At 41.2% G+C, this 19,672-nt stretch overlaps 1 protein-coding gene across 2 annotated transcripts in view; it reads left to right on the top strand.

The window, feature by feature from the left end:
* Positions 1–19,672, top strand: part of iqsec1b (IQ motif and Sec7 domain ArfGEF 1b) — a 124,100-nt gene that overhangs the window by 47,743 nt on the left and 56,685 nt on the right. For both annotated transcript variants that reach the window (XM_079578685.1, XM_079578686.1), the window contains exon 3: positions 17,305–17,361. In XM_079578685.1, the coding sequence (XP_079434811.1) occupies positions 17,305–17,361 (57 nt within the window). The remainder of the gene's footprint in view (positions 1–17,304; positions 17,362–19,672) is intronic.

The raw sequence follows: 19,672 nt of genomic DNA, 5'->3' as shown, positions 1-19,672 counted from the left end.
GGGTGAGGCGGCTAAAGCTAGCTTAATGATAGCTACGGGTCCACAAGCGTTAGCATTCAATAAATACGCGACTTTTACTCCTGGAATCTCTCGTTTGAGCAGCTAAGAATTTGTAGCTCTACGTAGTGGAGCTATTTTGACCCGTTTTCCAATGTGTAAAACAAGTGACAGTGTTTTCAGCTGCTAAAAAGTTCTTGCTCCTATTAAATAACACGATGACCGGAAGTGGTTTACTCACTTATGGAACGCGCATAACCCCTATTCAGAGCAGGGTGCCTCAGCTCATCCTCTTTTCTCAAGTATCGCTTTGCCCCATGAGTTTGATGAGCACCTAATTTGTTTGTTTGCTATTTTGTTTTAGCAAATTGACTCGTTTACTACGCGGTGATCCAGTGAGCACTCTTCTCTTCTAGTCTACTTTTTTACTTTTTTACTTTTACTTATTTGAGTAATATTTTTGACTGCTCTACTCACCTCTGGTGATGATGACACACTCTGTCTGCCCAGAGCTTATTCATTACAAATATTGACTAAAACTTGCACCGTCACTTTAGTACGATGCATATCGTCAGATTTTAGCACCGCGGTGCATCGTGGCACGGTTCACAATATTCATGCATCATTATAGCTAGTCTGTCTGAATTCATTGTTCTGTTGTCTTTTCATCTGTATTGTTTTGTAATTGTTTTATCACAACCTAAAATAAAGAAAAAAGAATGTAGATTTCTATTCTAAATACATATAACATATTCATGGGAACACACTGGCAGAATCGGTCACGAGAGTTACAGACTCTGGCAGAGGTGTGCACAGACATTTTGAGGGGCACGCGTGCAGCCAAGAATAAAATGACACTTTCTGAATTAGTTACAGCCGAAGCGAACCTTTTGAACGGGGACAGCACTATTGTTGCCCTTTGACCAGGCCGAACCTGAACACTGAGCCAGAGGCAGAGACAGAGGAGGGAGGGAGCGCTGTGTCTGCAGATTGAAGTTCTTGGGAATCAAAACAGTATTTTCAGTGTTGCAGTATTAAGATAAACTAAAGAGAAACAAAATATAATTCTTAAAAAAAAAAAAAAGTTAATCAGAAGGGCTCTTATGTTTTATATTAATAAAAGCACTTTAACTTGTTTTAGAACTATGCTAATAGTTACAGTAAGACCAAATATCACTTTCTGTGATCTGAGGGACCTCAAAACCACGAATATGGAAGATGTATATCCAGCAGCATATTTCATCTCCTCTGCCAGGTTAGTGATGGATGATTGCAATGGTTCTTTTGGCTGAAGGAATGGACAATCCAGGCCCGTTCATTTCTCTGGCTGTCTGGACCAGGCTGTAATTTGAGATTAGAGTGCATCTGTGTGGGCAGCAGTGAAATGTAATCCTGCTCTTTCGTTCACTTTCTCTCCTCCAGGACTCTGTTTGGAAGAGAAACGCAGCATATTGGATTCAGCCATGGCAGGGAGGGCAGAGGGGTGCTGTCATTTGGGCTCGGTGCTAACGCTGACATCTATTCTACTGAGGAAATGCAAGATGGGGACAGGCACCAGTCTGTTCCTGAATCTACATATATTCTGTGCAAGGAGTCACAAAGTGGGGGAAGTTTGAAAATACTGTCATTTACTACAGTCAGCTCAATACCAACCCTCAGACTTTGTCTGCTCATTTGTCTGATCCTGAACTTCAGTGCACACCTGTTCTGTAAGAAGCAACAGGTGCTGAGGCAGTGGCGATGGTGTCAATGTGTGATATTCATTTAAGTTTGACATGTGGCGTCTGAGCATCAGCAAACCATTAGCATGTTAATTTGGACCCATTAGTGTAATTATTGTAAACAAGAAAGGCTATTTCCAAGCAGACACATTAGATGTCACCAGGACAGAGCTGCTTTACAACAAATCCCTTCTTCTCACATGAGTGCGTTCCAGAGAAAGCCTGTTGTCTCTGTCAGTGGAGTGGCTGGATCAGACATAGAAAACAAATGTTTTAGTCAACGACATGTTACCCCCCACTGTTCCAACGACACGAGCCCGCGAGAGACAGCAAGGTACTCTATTATCCAGAGACTATGCAGCGTCATATTTGTCTGACTATTGACATTTAGTTTGGCATTCTACATTCTTCATTATTCCTGTCACCAAAAGGCACAATGTTGAGTAAAGGGTTCAAATCCTGAACAGTGTGAGGCCTTACATTTTATCAGCATAGATTGCTTCATATTTGCATTGAGGCATTACAGTACATACACTGTCTCCACCAAATAGATAACGGTAAAAGCTGCAGAATATAGTGCAATAGTATCACCTGAAGAAAAGCTTCTCCCTCTTGCTGATAAGGAGCCTGAGGCTCAATGTAGATGTGCTCATTAACCCACCGTACATTGTGCCTTCACACTGGTTCAACCATAGGGAGCTGCGCTTCACACGAATGATCTTTTTATGTGCTTTGTGATGAGAACAAGATCATCCTTTCAAGAGCTTCTTTTGCTTTGTCACTCTGAAGTTCAGTGGGGACTTTTGTAGGCAGAAGCTTCCAGTCGTTCACACATATTCATTATTCATATATGGTTGACCTGCTATTATTAATCCATAATATTTATGTATATGCTCATAGCAAATTAGCTGATAGAAAACAAAAATTATTTCCCACTTGAGACGAATGGAGAAGGAAAGACACAGGAGTCATTTAACACACGGGAGCACACTGTGAATCAAACCACTTACTCTGTCTTTTCACAGCAGTATTCAGAAGTGCAATTTAAAATGACACGACTCTACCAGTGTGACCTTTCCCTCTCCGCTCAGAAACGGTTCTCACAGGGTACAGTTTTTGAGTTTGTCAGAGGACTCTCTGACCTGTTTGATTCATTTGTCTGGGGTTAATTACTTTTTTTTTTTTTTTTAAAGCACCGACCTGTTTAATCTCTTGCATTTTTCACAACAAGTTTTCTGCCGGAGAGCTTTCTGTTCAAATCTCACCCGAAGTGAATCCTGTTGATTTGTCCCAAACTAAACTTTTCATTCTTCACACAATGAATACAATTTTGAAGTTTAAAGTTTCACTCTGTTCTCTAAGGTTGTGGTCCCTGTGAATCGTTCTCTGTGTGCAAATACAAAGATGTATTTAGTCCTGCTGCCTGTGCTGCTGAGGCTGTGAGTGCAGAGATCTGTTGGTGTGTGAGGAGGATGGAGACAGCTGGAGGATGACTGGAGGCAGCCAGTGCATCCCATTAGTTCCATGTAGCCCTCAGGATGAAGGAGGCGCTGTTGGCACTTGAGGATAGACCTCTGAGGGAAAAGGAAGAAAGAACATTTGCGGTCAGGAATTAGCATTTAGATACTGAGTTGTGAGAACGAACTGCTGTGGGAGAAATATTAATGAGGCTAACTGCAGGATTGTTCAGGAGATGCTGAGCTGAGGCAACCTTAAAATAATGTTCTGTTTCCAGCTCAAGACCTATGGGTATTTCGCATTAGCGAGAGACAACAGTTGTGCTCCATGTTTTCACTAAAGGGCTCACATTCCTGTAATTGGTGTTAAGCAGCTGCTTGAGCTTTACATACAGTATTAATGTGCTGCAATAAATGTGGCCAATCCAATGTTATAGAGCGCAATGTAAAGGAATCACTCTGGTCATTGTGTTTAGTGTGAAGTTAATCCTCCGTTATTCACAGGTTTACTACAGTATATGAATAAACTGTTACAGAGAGAACAATAATATGGTTGATCCATTATCTTGACACTCAATCACTTGGATGTACAGCAAAAAGAAAGAAGGGACTTTTACTATGTTTTGATAACGTCTGTCTTACAGTCATTCAATTCATTTTTGAACCACTGCCGGAAGCAAACATTTATGTATTTGCTACATGGCATAGTTTACTCTTCGCAGCATGTGTGAGCGTGTACGAGAGTATTGACCCCAGCTCTGTCACTATAAAAGGCCAAAGGGGGCGGCTGTGCTTGCATGGCAACGCTCCAATTATCTACTGCCACTGTAATAAGCTCATGAGAGGACTGCTCACACTCCACTCCTGCACATGACCAGCTCTCACAAACACACATGTGGAAGTCACAATTAATGCAACACTGTATGCTAATAGATCCATGAAATCCAAGCACTATTTGAGTGTCATGCTTCAAAAAGTGCAGTCTATTGTGGCTATCAGATGAGAATTTGTTGATTTGTTGCTTTTTTGCTATGGGGTCATTATTGTTTGTTCATTTTATCCAGAGCCAGCTGTTTCCATTGGTCCCCAGGCTTCTTCTGCTGAAATGATCCTCTTTCTGTTCACGGATGGTGTCGGGCTGTTCTTTTGATCAGAATGAAAAATAGGGGCTAATTCATCTCTCGCTGATATGGCCCAGCAAAGCACAGAATTAGATTTTGGAGATGCATGCTTTTTAAATGAATGGTTCTGTTTGATAATTGCCTCTATTTGAGGACGTCCCGCGACTCATAATATTTTGCATAGCTGGAGTGAGGCCGAGTTCTTATTTTTTCCGCTGTAAGCAAAATCCACAACAAGATGAATTCAATCTATTCAGAATAACAGCCTGTTTCATGCCCTCAACCTGCTCTGAACAGACACATGTTGGCTAAGTGAGCCAATATTTTCTCTGTGACGTGTGAAGAAGCTCATGTGTACATTTGCATCAGTTTGTGGAAATGTTTTTCTTCTTTGCAATTAAATTATTTACAGTCTTATCCATGGACACAGTGTTTGGTTCATGTGCCTCGCATGTCAAGAGACACGAGATTAAATATGCATAATGTCCTCGCTTTTTTGTACTGTGAGAGTTTGTACTGATTGCTGGGTTGTTTAACCGGGGTGGGGCAGTTGGTAGAGCGGGTCGTCTCGTGATCGGAAGGTCATGAGTTCGGATCCCAGCTCCCGCAAATGCACACTGTCGTTGTGTCCTTGAGCAAGACACTTCTGCCCTACTTGCCTCCAGTGTCTGCGTACATTGATGTATGAATGAGAGTGGGAATGGGTGACTGGTTCCTTACTGTACAGCGCTTTGGGCTTGATAAAAGTAGAAAAATGCTATTTAAGATGAGTCCATTTACCATTTAGCCGTGAGAACAAGTACCTTATGAATCCTGTCACAAGTGTTATTCATTTTGTCATGTTGCGTAATAGTGAAAACACAAAAGATCATTGTCAAAACGTATAAGTTATAAGTCATAGTTATCTTGACTTTTCTTTAGTCTGCAGGTTTGCCTTCATAAAAAGCCTGTGGCAATTTGATATCATTAATATTTATATATTTCTTTTATCATTATCATCTGGATCCTGTATAGTTGAGTGTTTGACACATTATAATTCTGTTGAGCTGGTTGTCATTCTCTTAATGTTCCTAGACAAGCTGCTTCAAGCTCAAACTAGAGGCTACTTTATGGGATCGTCGAAAGAGTGTAGCCATTGTTACTAAAGCAAAAATATTAAAGATGATTTCCAAAGAGCAGGGCGGTAAATCTGCTCAAATGCGTGATGACTTTTGTGGAGTAACAGTAGAGGTGCATTCAAACTTTTGGACTGTGAAATTATTACTATGAACAATGAAAACGGGAAGGTCACAGCCAAACAATACTGTAGTTCGTCCCTCAGCATCCAACACTGTGCGTTGTGCCCTCTGCATCCTTCAGTCCAATAGTCCCCATCATTATTATCTCATAAATATTTCTGTTCTACTTCTGCTGTAGTGTAGGCCTTGGAAGTGAAGTCTGCTCATTGTTTCATTCTGAAATGCCTTCACAGAACTGGCTTACATCACAAGTTTAAGCTGAAACCTGCACCGCCCCCGTCTCTCTACTCGCAGTGTAAAAGATTTAGTCATTAGCGCCGTGCACAGATTCCACCAACCCAATGATAACTGCACATCAAAATGCAGTTGTTGTCATCTTTAATTCAATAAAGGTTTGACTAATGCTGACTTCAAAGTGAAATGAAGCACAGCTGAGAATGATGATGCTGCATTCCTGTAATGTCACAACACTCTAAAAGAACCTATAAAATTGAGGCGGTGGGCAGGTAAGAATTCCATTGTGGTAACTATGGTAACTAGGGGTGCAAAAATCTGACGCAATGCACTGTACGGAAGTGACGGTGAAAGTTTTAGTCTATATTCCTTAATATTTAAGCTACGTGGTGCCAGTCATGTGTGTATGCACTTACCGCTAAACTGAAGGCTGTAGACTCTCCACACCTGTATTGTTACATCCTCCAAAAACACATGGAATCTTTCTTTGTAAAAGTTTCTCCGGGCCCTGCAGACGACCAATCCAATCTTGGTCATTTGTTCCAAAAAGATCCAAGCGCAATGTTGTCCAGGAACAGGCCAAACATGAGCCTCACATCAAATGCGCTGCTGTGAGTGCGTTAGCTGGTGTGTATAGAAAGCGAAACTGAAACTTGTCACTTAATGAGCGCATGGCCTGCACTGTGTTGCTATTTTATCTATCCATCCATCCATCCATCCAGCCAGCCATCCATTTTCTTCCGCTTTATCCGGGGCCGGGTCGCGGGGGCAGCAGTCTCAGCAGAGATGCCCAAACTTCCCGGTCCACACACACCTCCTCCAGCTGTTCTGGGGGGACCCCGAGGCGACACCAGGCCAGCTCGGAGACATAGTCCCACCAGCGTGTCCTGGGTCTTCCACGGGGCCTTGTCCCACTAGGACATGCCTGGAACACCTCCTGCGGGAGGCGACCAGGAGGCATCCGGAACAGATGCCCGAGCCACCTCAGCTGGCTCCTTTCGACGTGAAGGAGCAGCGACTCTACTCCGAACTCCTCCCGGGTAACTGAGCTCCTCACCCGATCTCGAAGGGTGCGCCCAGCCACCCTGCGAAGGAAACTCATTTCGGCCGCTTGTATTCGCGATCTTGTCCTTGAGCGTGCTGTTATAACATGGCAGTAAATGCACTAAATGTTAAAAACTGTGATCTCACATTTCCTTTTCCTCTGTAATGTATGTGGGACCGGAAAGCATGGATTTTCGTCACAGCTTGAGGCAGCTTTAGAACTGTAGCCGTGTCAGGTGTTGATAACGTTGATAGTCCACATGGCTGCCTGTGAGAACATTTAATTTAAAACAAAAACTCCTGTATGATTGAGAGCATACACGGACTTGATGTTCACTTTACTCTGATGCTCCTTTTGCGTTTGTGATGGACATTATTGTGAATGAGCAAAAGAAAAAAGAAATGAATGCAAAACACTCGCATACTCTGAATAATGCAGTATACAAGTTTTTTTTTTAAAGAATTGTTATGTTATATAACTTATGTGTGGCTCATTATAAAGTGAACAGCACTTACAGTTCCAAAGATGGCATCTCAGCAGACAGACACTCACTTGTGACCCATCTTGGGAAGAAGTGGTTTTGTGTGCTCTTCAGTGGATAATTTTAGTCTCATTTTAAGGTGCTTGATGGTTCTGCTTTAAAGATCTTCATGGATTGTTGCATGTCTGCATTCTAACATTTATCAGTGAGAGGCTGAAAAAGAGAGAGTAGCTGTAGAACAATGTGACAATCTGCTGCTTTCATTAGCCTACTTTCAGATAAGTTGTTTTGATATTGACGTGTCTGAGTGTGACCTCTTTTGGTTTGTGTGTAAAGGCTCATCCCATGTGGAGACATGCTCACGTTTCTGTGGCTCGTCTTCATTTACGATGCTCATTATGAAAGAGGGTTGATGAATTATGAATGCATTTGTGTTAAAGCTGAGCCGCACTGGTTTGAGCTGCTGTTTCACAGACAGTAACTGGGTAACTCTGTGGAGAGTGCAAGGCCAACAACTGTATCCAAATCGATATGAAACACTGAGGGCCTGATTTACTACCAGCTGCCAAATTGCAAGTACTTAAAATGATCACGTGTGATTTTAAAGCATGTTGCACCTGAATTACTGTTTAAAGGAATAGGCCACCGTTTTTATATACTGAGATATGCTCTTACCTCACTTTAGCCAAGTTAATATATCCCCGTCTGGTCTTTGTCCGTGCGCTCTGCCAGGCAAACGGAGCACATACGCAGCCTCTCCCACATGTCACATAGCTCCAAAAAAGCTCACGATAGAAGCTACCAGGGTCTTCCACGTGTTCCCTATTTAAATAAAGTTACGTGAAGTGTTTTCATGCGAAGTATATTTACACAGAAATGTAACGTGTCGATTTTATAAGCAGATAAAAAGGGGGACTATATTGTGAGGCGTAATGATACGAGGAGTAAAACGTCCGCGCAGTAACTCCTAAAGGTTATTGACGGAAGTGAGCGGGGGGGAAGTCTTTAGGAGTTACTGCGCGGACGTTTTGCTCCTCGTATCATTACGCCTCACAATATAGTCCCCCTTTTTATTTGCTTATAAAATCGACATGCTACATTTCTGTGTAAATATACTTCGCATGAAAACACTTCACGTAACTTTATTTAAATAGGGAACACGTGGAAGAGCTTGGTAGCTTCTATCGTGAGCTTTTTTGGAGCTATGTGACATGTGAGAGAGGCTGCGTATGTGCTCCGTGTGCCTGGCAGAGCGCACGGACAAAGACCAGACGGGGATATATTAACTTGGCTAAAGTGAGGTAAGAGCATATCTCAGTATATAAAAACGGTGGCCTATTCCTTTAATTAGTGACGCAAACCTGTAGTACCGTTTGCACTACTGAAGCGTATTTACAGTATTTTGCACGTGTGCAAACACTCGGTAAATCAGGCCCTCGTCAAATGCGCTCCTCCGAGGCTCCTACTTCTCTTACAAAAGGGTGGATGTAGATGGCCTTTTATTTGACTGAATATTACAGGGGCAATGATGAGTTCCTCCTCTCAGCATGTGTGTGAGGGCCAGAGGGGAGTCAAGGCCAAACTGGATTATGTTCTCTCAAGACAAAGTTGTTCTTGGTGTTGACCTTGGGAATTGTTCAATAGTGATTCAATTTGAAGCCCTTATAATCTGTTGACTGATCTCCACAAACATGACTGCAAACGCTTAGCCTGTTTCTGCTGCGGCAGTAATGGATCTGTGTTCAGGCCAAATCCAAACACAAGGCCAGGGCTGGGCGCCTCCTCTCAGCCACGCTGATAATATTATGCTTTTAATCTCCCATTTACACAATTGCTCCACACAAATATCACATTGCACAGTGTGCAGATGAAAACTATAAGGCTTGTCCAAGGGTTTTTCAACATGGTGGTATGGCTGGTATGGCTTTCACAATAACGCATTATTTTAAAATATTATTAATAGGTCAATGACCAAGATTTTCTTGGTCAAAAACCAAAAACACATGCTCTGACCAACGATTAGTCGACTAAAAGGGGGCGTGGCATGGCGCTGACGAAACAACAACTTTTCTGACCCAAACTCCTAGAATTATATCCCAAACTACTCATAAGACACAAAACTTTGGGAGCTCATGCTGTAACTACTATACTATGCATAGAAGCAATGTAAACTGTGCATTTTTGTGTAAAAAGTCACATTAATCTCACCTTTGCCTTTAATCTCAGACTCCAGCTCCCTGCCTCACTCGCATCTGCTGCTGTACGTGTCCATACATCCATATAATCCAAATAAAGCGTTAGATCCATCATCGTCCCTGTTCTCAGATGTCCTCCGGACATTGTCTCTGTTTCGCCGTAATGTAAACACGAGCCATGGGCTTTATTGTGAAATTTAATTTGTTTAGATTATTTGGACCAACTTTGGACTGAGTGTTGAACCCTGAGGTACACCGCATGAAATATGTCTCAGAGTAGATTTGTACTCACCAATCTGAACAAATTGATGCCTTTCACTTAAACCACTGCAAGGAAATACCTCATATACCATTTCGTTCCAATTTCTGAAGTAAAATATTGTGGTCTATTGTATCAAAGGCTTTTTGTAAGTCAATAAAAATTGCTGATGAAAAGTCCCTATTCTCAATGCTATTAGTGACTTCTTCAACCAAGTCAATCAATGCATGGCCATGGGTTGCAGATCTGCCATTTCTAAAGCCATACTGACTGTCGTGTAATAGACTGAATTTGTCAATGAATTTATTAATTTTTCCAATATTTTTGAAAATTGCGACAACAATGAGATTGGTCTGTAGTTATTAAATGCATGCTTATCGCCAGACTTAAATATTGGAATTACCTTTGCAGTTTTCATTTTAGTTGGAAATGTTGCTTTTAGAAAGGAGAGATTGTATAAGGGCTTTACAATTTCATGTATTACATTTTTAATCAAGATCATGTCAAAGTCATTGTAGTCAACTGATTTTTTATTGCTAAACTTGTACACAGTATTTAATATTTATTTTTCATTGACTGGAGCAAGGAAGAACAACATTGAGTTTTTGTCAGCATTTTCTTCTGAGATGATTTTTTTCAGCAAGATTGGGTCCTATATTTACAAAGTATTAAATTGCTCGACAACTTCACTCATATCTTCTATTTATTCATCATTATGGATTAGGTAATCTATAGGGCAGTTTATGGTTGGTATTTTTTAAAGTAGACTATTTAAATGATTTAAATTTAAATGCTCCGCCCGTGTGGTTCCGTGTCCTCTCCGTCCTTTCAGGCCGCTTTATTTTTCGACTGTTGTGCTGCACTGTGTAGTGATGAATCTGTTCACGTTACGCGGAGCTCCTCGTCTTATTTATCTCGGTAAAAAGCCAGAATGAAGCGAAGAAAGACACTGTGACACAAGATACTGTATCCCCATGTATCGCTTAACATGGAGGATCAGTCTGGCTTGTGCCAGGCTAGTATTATACAGGTTTTTCAAACTGAAATAAATATGTAATATAATAAAATATAAAAATAACAATAATTTGCTCATGTCTGTTGGACACGTGTAAATTGCAAAATACAGAATACAATAGAGTATTTTTAATTTTACCCATTAAACATTTGCCTCACTGATCCAACAGATACATCAATTACCCCACTCTAAATGACCAGCCTGGTTCATTCAGAGACAAACATATAATAGATGAATATATATATATATATATATATATCTCTATAATAGAAAACGCTATTTCAATGGCCGACGCCTGGGCGCCGCCATGTTTATTTCCCATACCGACTTTGAAGCTAAGCAGGGACGGGCCTGGTTAGGACTGGGATGGGAGACCGTTCGGGAACACCAGGAAGCCTGGCGACAGTAGTGACTGTGTGCGTGGTTGGTGGTGGGGGCTGAGGTGCGCAGTGGACTGAATGAATACTGCAACCAATTGTACACCGACGAGCGTCTGGAAAAGCGCTATATAAGACTTGCCATGTTCATTTCCCAAAAATCCGCGGCCGGCCCCCACGTGGCGGTCCCTCCGCTCGCGGGCATTGGCCAGAGGCCACCACGTGACCGTCCCACCGGCCGCGGGCATTGGACACGGGTCCATATGGACCGCGGTGCTGCTGTCCGAGGACAACCCGCCGTCACAACAACGCGAGTGCACGAGATCTGACTGCCGTGCCTGTGTGCGCGCATCCAAACAGGGCGATGTGTGTCATCGTCACTCACCGCTAAACTGCAGCTGTAGACGCTCCGCGCAGGTACAGTTACCTCCTCCAAAACACATCTGCGTCTCTTTGTTTACGTCTCTCCTGCAGTGACCGAGGCTGTGGTTCATTATAGATCCAGTGCTGCGTCATGTCAGAGCGCACACAAATGCGTAAGATCCAATCCTGGCCATATTCGGTCTCCAAAGTTATGTCTCCGAAAAAAAGTACACGCAGAAACACGAGCTTCAATTGAAACGCGCTGCTCCGAGAGCTTCAGCCTCCGTGTGCAGAAAGCGAAAGTGAAACTACCACTTAACGAGCGCATGGCCTGCACTGTAGCGTTTTTTTTTAACATTTTTTTTTTTTTTACTTTGCTGCTGTACCATTTCTTTTCTATTTTTCCTTCCCTCCTTTACATTCTATAAAGCGGCTTTGAAAGCATTGCCTATTGTATTCTAAGGATATAAATACTGTCTAATAAACAACAACGTATTCTTTTTTAGATTGCACTTACACCGCGATGCACCAAACCACGTCTCCTGCACCGTCAACCGAACCGTAACAGCTGAACCCCTAATATTAATCCATAGGCCTACATGTTCCACTGTCTCTTGAATTCTATTCCCTGAGTTTATGGAACATATTGTCGTTGTAGTATATACGAAAGGAGTACAGGTGCATCAAACACTCCAATTGCAGTTTGTTTGAAATTATTTTTAGCATTCATTATTTTACACATTTGTAGTGGCCATAGTTTTAGGAATGGGTTGGGAACCACTGGTCTACTTACTGCGGGTCTACAGCTATTCTGACTGACGGGTTATAGGGACTATACTGGACATTTCTGTGTAATAACTCTTAATCTCTGAATATCAAATGTGGAGACTAGCGAGGCCCGGGTCTCAGCTAGTATATATATATATATATATATATATATATATATATATATATATATATATGTTTTTTTTTTTAATATATATATATATATTATTCATACTTGCAAAATGTATTACAAAATGATGATATTGCGCATGTTAAAGCAGTGCTAAGTAACTTTTTTACCTTAATAAATCCTTATCTTTCTGGGGGTAATACAAGTGTTAATGGGGTCCTTCATCTCCCCCTGGTTTCTCTGGCCAGAAAACTATGCTTGCAGCTTTCCTGACTATGGGTCGGAGCCACCAATACATGCTAATGGAATCATGAAGAAGAAGCTAACAGGCTAACGGGCATAACTAACTGCGGGCTAGCGCCACTTAAACAGTATTTACAGCCAAGTTTGAGTGAAAAAAAAAATATCTCCATTGTGTAATTGTATGTACAATATCCCTCTCTCCCTTTGTCTCTTCTGTAAGCGTAGTATTTACTCTCATGGACAACCAATGAGTAAAAAACCGCAACATGCTACGACACCTGCAGTGGTGCTTATGGCCTCTAGAGGCATGAGTTACTTGGTACTGCTTTCAATAATGGCATATAATATGAATGATGAAGAGGGCAAAAACGCTTCATTGGAGAGCAAGGAACGTCCGGAGCCTGCCCCATTAGACTTCCTGCAGCTAACAGCGATGCTAAGTCCATGTGTAATGTCCAATGTAACAATAGCTGCATATAAAAATGTACATTTAAAAATTTAAGATAATAAATCATCATAAAGAGAGTAGGACATACTATGCAAATAGTTGAGACGACTTCCAACTCACCCAAACAACCGCCACTCTACACTATGGGCTTTTTGCACACAAAATTGTGCACTTTCAGTGGAACTCCTGTGGCCATAACCTGCTCCAGCAGCAGTGATGTCAGGGGTGAAATGTCAGGTTAGGGGCATGGCAAAAAAGTGGTGGTCGGGGGAAGCGATCGAAAGCCTGACCAATGGTTCAAGACCCCCAAAGAGGGGGGGTACCTTGCAAACCGAGGGATCCAACTGAGGGACCCAACTGAGGGACCCAAGATTATTTCCAGATATAAGAAAAAATTATATTTATGGTGTATTTGATATAATATTTGGATTTATTTCCGCTTGATATTGATAATTTGTTTTTAATGTGGCGGTTTTGGATTGAAGGCATTGTAATTTTGGGGGTCACAGCCTGAAAAGTTTTTGACTTTTATATCAAATGTGACTCAAGTGAGAAGCTGCTATGAAGCACAGGTGCACAGCCCTATTTCTGTGTGTTTAGTGACTGGGTTTTGACGCTGCTTTAACATGACCATATCATTGTGTGAGAACCTGCTGTGAGAATCAGAGGAACTGTTCTGAGGCCCCCGCAGAGACACATCCTTCATGTCAGAGCCAAGTTATTGCTTTGCTCTTTCAGTCACACTTCGTAAACGCTACAACGAGATAATTAAGTGCCAGCATAATGGCCACCATTTGCTTTTTCGATTAGAAGGATTTTAATCATCATTACAGCATTGTCTGACTGTAAAGTGACTTTAATAGACTGTGGAGCAGGCCTGGAGCAGGGCCTCACTGACTTTGGGTCTCTGTGTAGGTGTTCACTGACAGTGGCACCCCACCATGAGTACTTTCATCCATCACTCGAGCTTCACACAGTCCCCAATAGAACTGGTCAGAACTGGCCACAGACAAACCAATGTTCATACTCTTTTGCTCAATAGTGAGTGTTGTGACAATGTGCTGCCCCCTGTTGAAAGGCTAACTGTCGAAATAGCTGTTCGGGTGTCCCGGATCTTGATTCCTAAAAATGTGAGCAGACTATTTCTCAGATGACAAAAAATCAAGTGGTTGAAATTAATCTCACACTTCTCCTTGGACAGGAGAACAGAGGTCTTCATTATAGCGTAAATGAGATGTCACTAGGATTAATGAAACATAATATGATGTGATTGCATAAAGCACAGAATGGCAGAAACATTAATTTGGAGGGTAACAAAACCTGCTCTTGATTGTGACATGCAACAGGTATTAGAAGTGTGTAATAATAGCACGACACCTTTTACCACCATAAAGATTGTTGTTTTGGTAGAAGTGCGAAGTTTACCTGGAGGTAAACCTGCAGGAGGTCATTATTAAAACTATATTAAAGTAAGGTATACCTTATTATCCCTGTAGGGAAATTTGTCCTCTGCATTTAAGCCATCCTTCGATGTCATTGGGGCATCCTGTGAGGAGCAATTGTGACCATCTTGTGATGGTAGTATAACCTGGCTGGAGGATTCATCTATTGTACATGTTTTTAGTGGTAGGGGAAACCGGAGGACCCGGAGGAAACCTACACAGACACAGGGAGAACATACAAACGCCACACAAAAAGGGCCTTCTTGCTGTGAAGCACAAGCGTTATAATATTTTCAATTATTATTTTTGTTTTAAATGTATAAGCGTATAAGAGTCTTCACAAACACTGCAAAGTAAATTTTTCTGTAGCTGTTTGGCCATGGATATGTCGGTCATGAATGTAAAATATTAGCTATATCCAGAATCAGGAGGGTTACTTTTGTGCAGCTTTGGAGGAGCTTTGACAAATCAGATGATGCAGAAATGGATGTGAGAAAATGTATCAATGTGACAAATCTCTGGAGTCCATATCTTGCATCAGGTTTGTTTGGTTTGACTAACACATGTTCATGATTCACTGTGGTCTCTATGTGGTCTATTGTCAGATTCTGGAGCTGTGAAAACATGCTTTCACCCATCGCCATGACAACCACTGCAGAAGTCTGTGCAATGGTTAGTGTCAGAGCTCGTATCTGCCCAGCCCCTGACATGTCTCTGAGGTCCAGGTCCTTATGTACATGGTGTAATCCATTGCAGTTTACATTAGCGTTCAAGCCACAATTAGCTTGGAGGACACGGCACGTGAGGGATGATCTGTTGTCGCAGGCCGTTTGATAAACATGCAGGGACTAAAATGGAAGAAAACAAGGCTTTCTGATATTTTCAAATCTTGGCTGGATCTTGCTCAGAGAGACCACTATTTAACATGCAGTAGATCAACAAAAACACATCAAGACAGTTTTACCAAAGTTTTACAGTTTGACATTATTTACCCCTGGCTTTGTGGTTTTGCATGGGGTGGACATTATAAATTGGTCTGAACCTAAAAGATTGTCTCTAAAGGGCCATGTTCTTCTGAGACTGTGCCAGCAACTCCTTGATCAATCAATGAGCTGCTACCTAGGGACTTGTACAGCAAAACTGGACACAGGTGAGAGAACGGGCTAAGGTGAACATATGGCTGGGCACAGCTGGATGTCTCTGATTAGTGTGGACATGGTCCGATGGCACACGGTTACAGTGTAGCGCTGCTCTGTCAGATACAGCTGGAGCGTAGATCTGTCACTATGTCTCTCTGAAACTGGCTTCCTACTATCGACCACCAGGCATTTTTAAACTGAAAGAAAAGGAGCAGAAAGGAGTAAAGGGTTAGAGCTGGAGAGTTTAGTACACTGTGTGCGGTGTCATTCAGTGGAGTTTCCTTGAAGGTTTTAGAAATAGCATTTCAAGAACTTAAAATTTGTTCTTACAGTGGGAACCAGATGTTTACATACAGTATATAATATTCTCACTGTCTGAAACCAGAATAAACATTGCATAAACATTCTGGGCTCAGCTGGAGGCAGGAAGTTAGATTCCTATCTATTTCCATTGGAGTCATTGTCATAGTAACGATAAACAAATGTTAAATTGTTTTTGGAAATATCAAATAAACCTTATTTTATCATCTCAAATGTCATTCCTCTTGGTCTTGCACCTTAAGCCACAACAAGACCACATTTTTAATTGTAGTTTTACACTTATCATCACTAGTTTTAGTTTAATATTATTTATTTTTTAAATATATATATTTCTTTTTTATTAAAATCAATTTACAACAATCGTCAAAGACGAGACATCTGAAAATAGAGAGCTCATGTCAAAACAACACAATACAAAGCAATAAAATATAATAAGAAAATCTTGATCACTTCCTGCCTCCAGATGATGTCACTGATGATGTCAGCAGTTAAAGGGTCTATAACGTGTGTTTTTACTGTAGATCAGTTTCTTTCTTTTGAAGTAAAGTTGTGAATCAAAACAACATGTCATAATTGTATAATAGACTAAATGAAGTCCAAAGTTATTTCCATTGGCATTGGCATCTTTTCCACAGGCACCATTGCTACTCTCTGAATAAATGTCTTACAGGTGACACACTGTTTGTCTAACCTGAGTGGTGTTTTGTTGCCTTTGAAGTGAAGAACATTCATATCTCTTAGATAACTGTCACACAGACAGCTTTTTAAAGTACATGATAAGACAAAAGTTGACTGTAGTAAGAAGGAAAACAATATGGTTACAAAAACAGTGATCATGCAAAACAGAAACAAACTGCAAAACAGAAAAAAAAAAAAAACTACAGCACTGCCAAGTAATAAATGCAGAAAGTGAATGAAGCCCAAACTTCCATCTTGATGAACTCTTCCTCCAGCTCTTCTGGGAGGATCCCGAAGCGTTCCAAGGCCAGCTAGATACATAGTCCCTCCAGTGTGTCCTAGGTGTTCTCTGGGGCCTCCTCCCAATTCATTAATTTATTTGTTTATTAATTTACATCTCCTTCGTAGCCCATTCAAATAAAGTGTCCTCGAGGATGTATTTAGTGTACAGTATAAACCCGATTGTATGGACTTTCCTGCATACAGACTCAGGCCTATAAGTCCATGCATACCCATTACAGTGATTGGTTAAATGCAGTTCGGCTTGTGCTAATTTGAATGAGATGTGGCACTGAAGCGAGAGGCAGTCCACATTTAACAGGGTTCCTAACCTTAATCTTGTTTCCATTCCTCAGACCTGACACAGAAGTCGCTGGATCAGGATCTGCCATGGCACAACAGCATCTGCATTTGTAAGTAGTGAAGATTAAATTACTTTCTGCTATGGGCTTTCAAGTTAAGTAATCATATTATATTGTTTCACTTTTTGATAAGTTTGTTTCAGGTTATTTATGCTGACAGAGAACACAATAAACCATTAGTCAGCTTTTGTTGCAGTTGGAGCATCAAATACTGAATATTGTTGGGATGTTGGTGGTGAAATTTCCCAACAGCAAGAAAGTCCTGGGTTCTATTCCCAGGCCCGGTGTGGGCCTTTCTGTGTGGAGGTTTCTTCTGGATGATCATGTTTCCACCAAACATATACAATAGTTTCACCTCTGGGGACAGGATGAATGAGTCTCTGTGTGTCTTTCAGGCATTGGAAAGATTGTTTTGTAACCAACAATTTTCTAGTAGTTGATATATATCGTGTAGTATATCAATATAAATATAATATAAAGTATATTTTGTTAACATTGTAGGACATTGTTAGAAAGGCCGAGGACCTTGTTTTAAAATTTTCCATTTTTGTCCAAATCTGATAAAGCTATTTTTACTGCCATGGTCTGACTTTGGCACAAAAATCGGACAAAAAGTTATACTCCTTTTCGTCACAAATTGACAAATTGTGACAAATCATAACAATACGATGCAGACTGCATGCAGCGGCCACATTTCTTTCAACAAATTGCTTTTATAACATCATTTACAACAATTTATTTCAACAAGAAAAAGGTTAAGTTCAGGGCTTTTCATGTGAAGTTTGTGTGAAACCTATTTGCTGTTACAATGACAAAAGAGTCACCTCCCACTTTGCTGAGCAATAAAGCATGTATTCACGGCTTTTACAAAACAGTAGAACGATAGAAATAGTACAGTGTGCGTTTTTCATTCTCTATGGCCCAGAAAATTACAATTATTATGCTTCGGTCCGCTGAAAGAAGACTTCACAAGGACTTTTTTTTGCTTCTTCAACAGAAGTGAAAAGGTGGAGGGTATTTGCGTAGTGCTGGTGATGTCACAGCAGCCAGGCTATTTATAGAATGGGGTCTTAAGAGGGAAGTCTCGCTCCCCACTTCTGGTAATAATATGAGCCCTTTCAGCAGCCCCCTCAGCCTGTTTAACCTCAGACTTCTGGACAATTTGGAGTCTTCTCTTGTGATTTCCATGGCCGTCACACACACATCACTAAGATGTAATTACGCTATGAAAAAGGGATCAAGCTTCTCTATGGTGAAATTTATTGAATATGCAGCTGTCTAACAAGGCTAGAGCGTTTGACTCAATGGATTAATGACTGTAGCTTGGCTGGCTACACTAATATTTATGTTAGGAATAAATATGCATGAGGACACCAAAACATTTATGCAAGACTCACAGCTCTGAAGAATAGATGATGAGGTTTCATGCAGGTCTGCTCATGATACATGCTGCACACAAGACAAATTATTTGCAGTGAGTGCACAACTCAGCACTATCAGGCTTTCAAATCTGGTGTTACATCAAGTGGCCTTGAACAAACTACGTAAAAGCCTGTTCATTTTCAGATCTAGATTAAAAGTGTGTCGTATACTGTAATACAGTGTTGGCCTTTGGTGTTTTCCGAAAGCCCTTCGTCTAGAGTTTTAATGTTTTATTGTGAAAGTGATGAACTACAATGAATGACTGAATCTTGCACCATGAATTATGATGCTCTGGTTTCTCATAAATGTCCTTTTAACTCGTCTTCTATAACCTATAAACAAGTCGCTCTCTGTCGCTAATACTGTGGATATTTTACATTCCCCAGATTAGATTCTATTTCATTCTACGGTCACGGTAAAGTCATATTTTCAGCTTGACTAGGCTGGATTGCATAAGAAAGCTCTCCATCTGTTGTACTGTGGGCTGGCCTGCAGAAAGCTTCGTCATGTTATCACATTATCACATAGACTACAGAGCGAGGCCATGTCCTGAACAGGAATGAGGTATATTTTCTCCAGCAGAGGTTCAGGGTCGTCAGCACTGAGTGTGCAGAGGACCCCATTCAAATGCATAGAGTAAGCACTATCCTTATCCAAAAGAGCTTTAAAGAGGGGGTATTATGCTTTTTTTCAGCCACATAGCACCAGTCTATAGCACACTACAATGATGACGAAACCTTCTGTTGGTCTGTAAATGCAGTAAATTAGAATAACTGCCTTGTATAAAATTGCTCTTTCAAAATGGCGTTAGCAAATGACTTGAAATAGGCCCCTGTCTCTTTAAGAACCTCTGACCCTTTCCGACACGCCCCCTCCACACGCTGTCTGTGGCATCACAACACTCCGCTCGTTGTCTCAACTGTATTGAAACTACGATTGG

Source organism: Gobius niger, assembly GCF_951799975.1.
Source record: "Gobius niger genome assembly, chromosome: 20".
Classification (NCBI taxonomy): domain Eukaryota; kingdom Metazoa; phylum Chordata; class Actinopteri; order Gobiiformes; family Gobiidae; genus Gobius; species Gobius niger.
The sequence above is the reverse complement of the archived record's forward strand: the minus strand, read 5'-3'. Positions and strand labels throughout refer to the sequence as shown.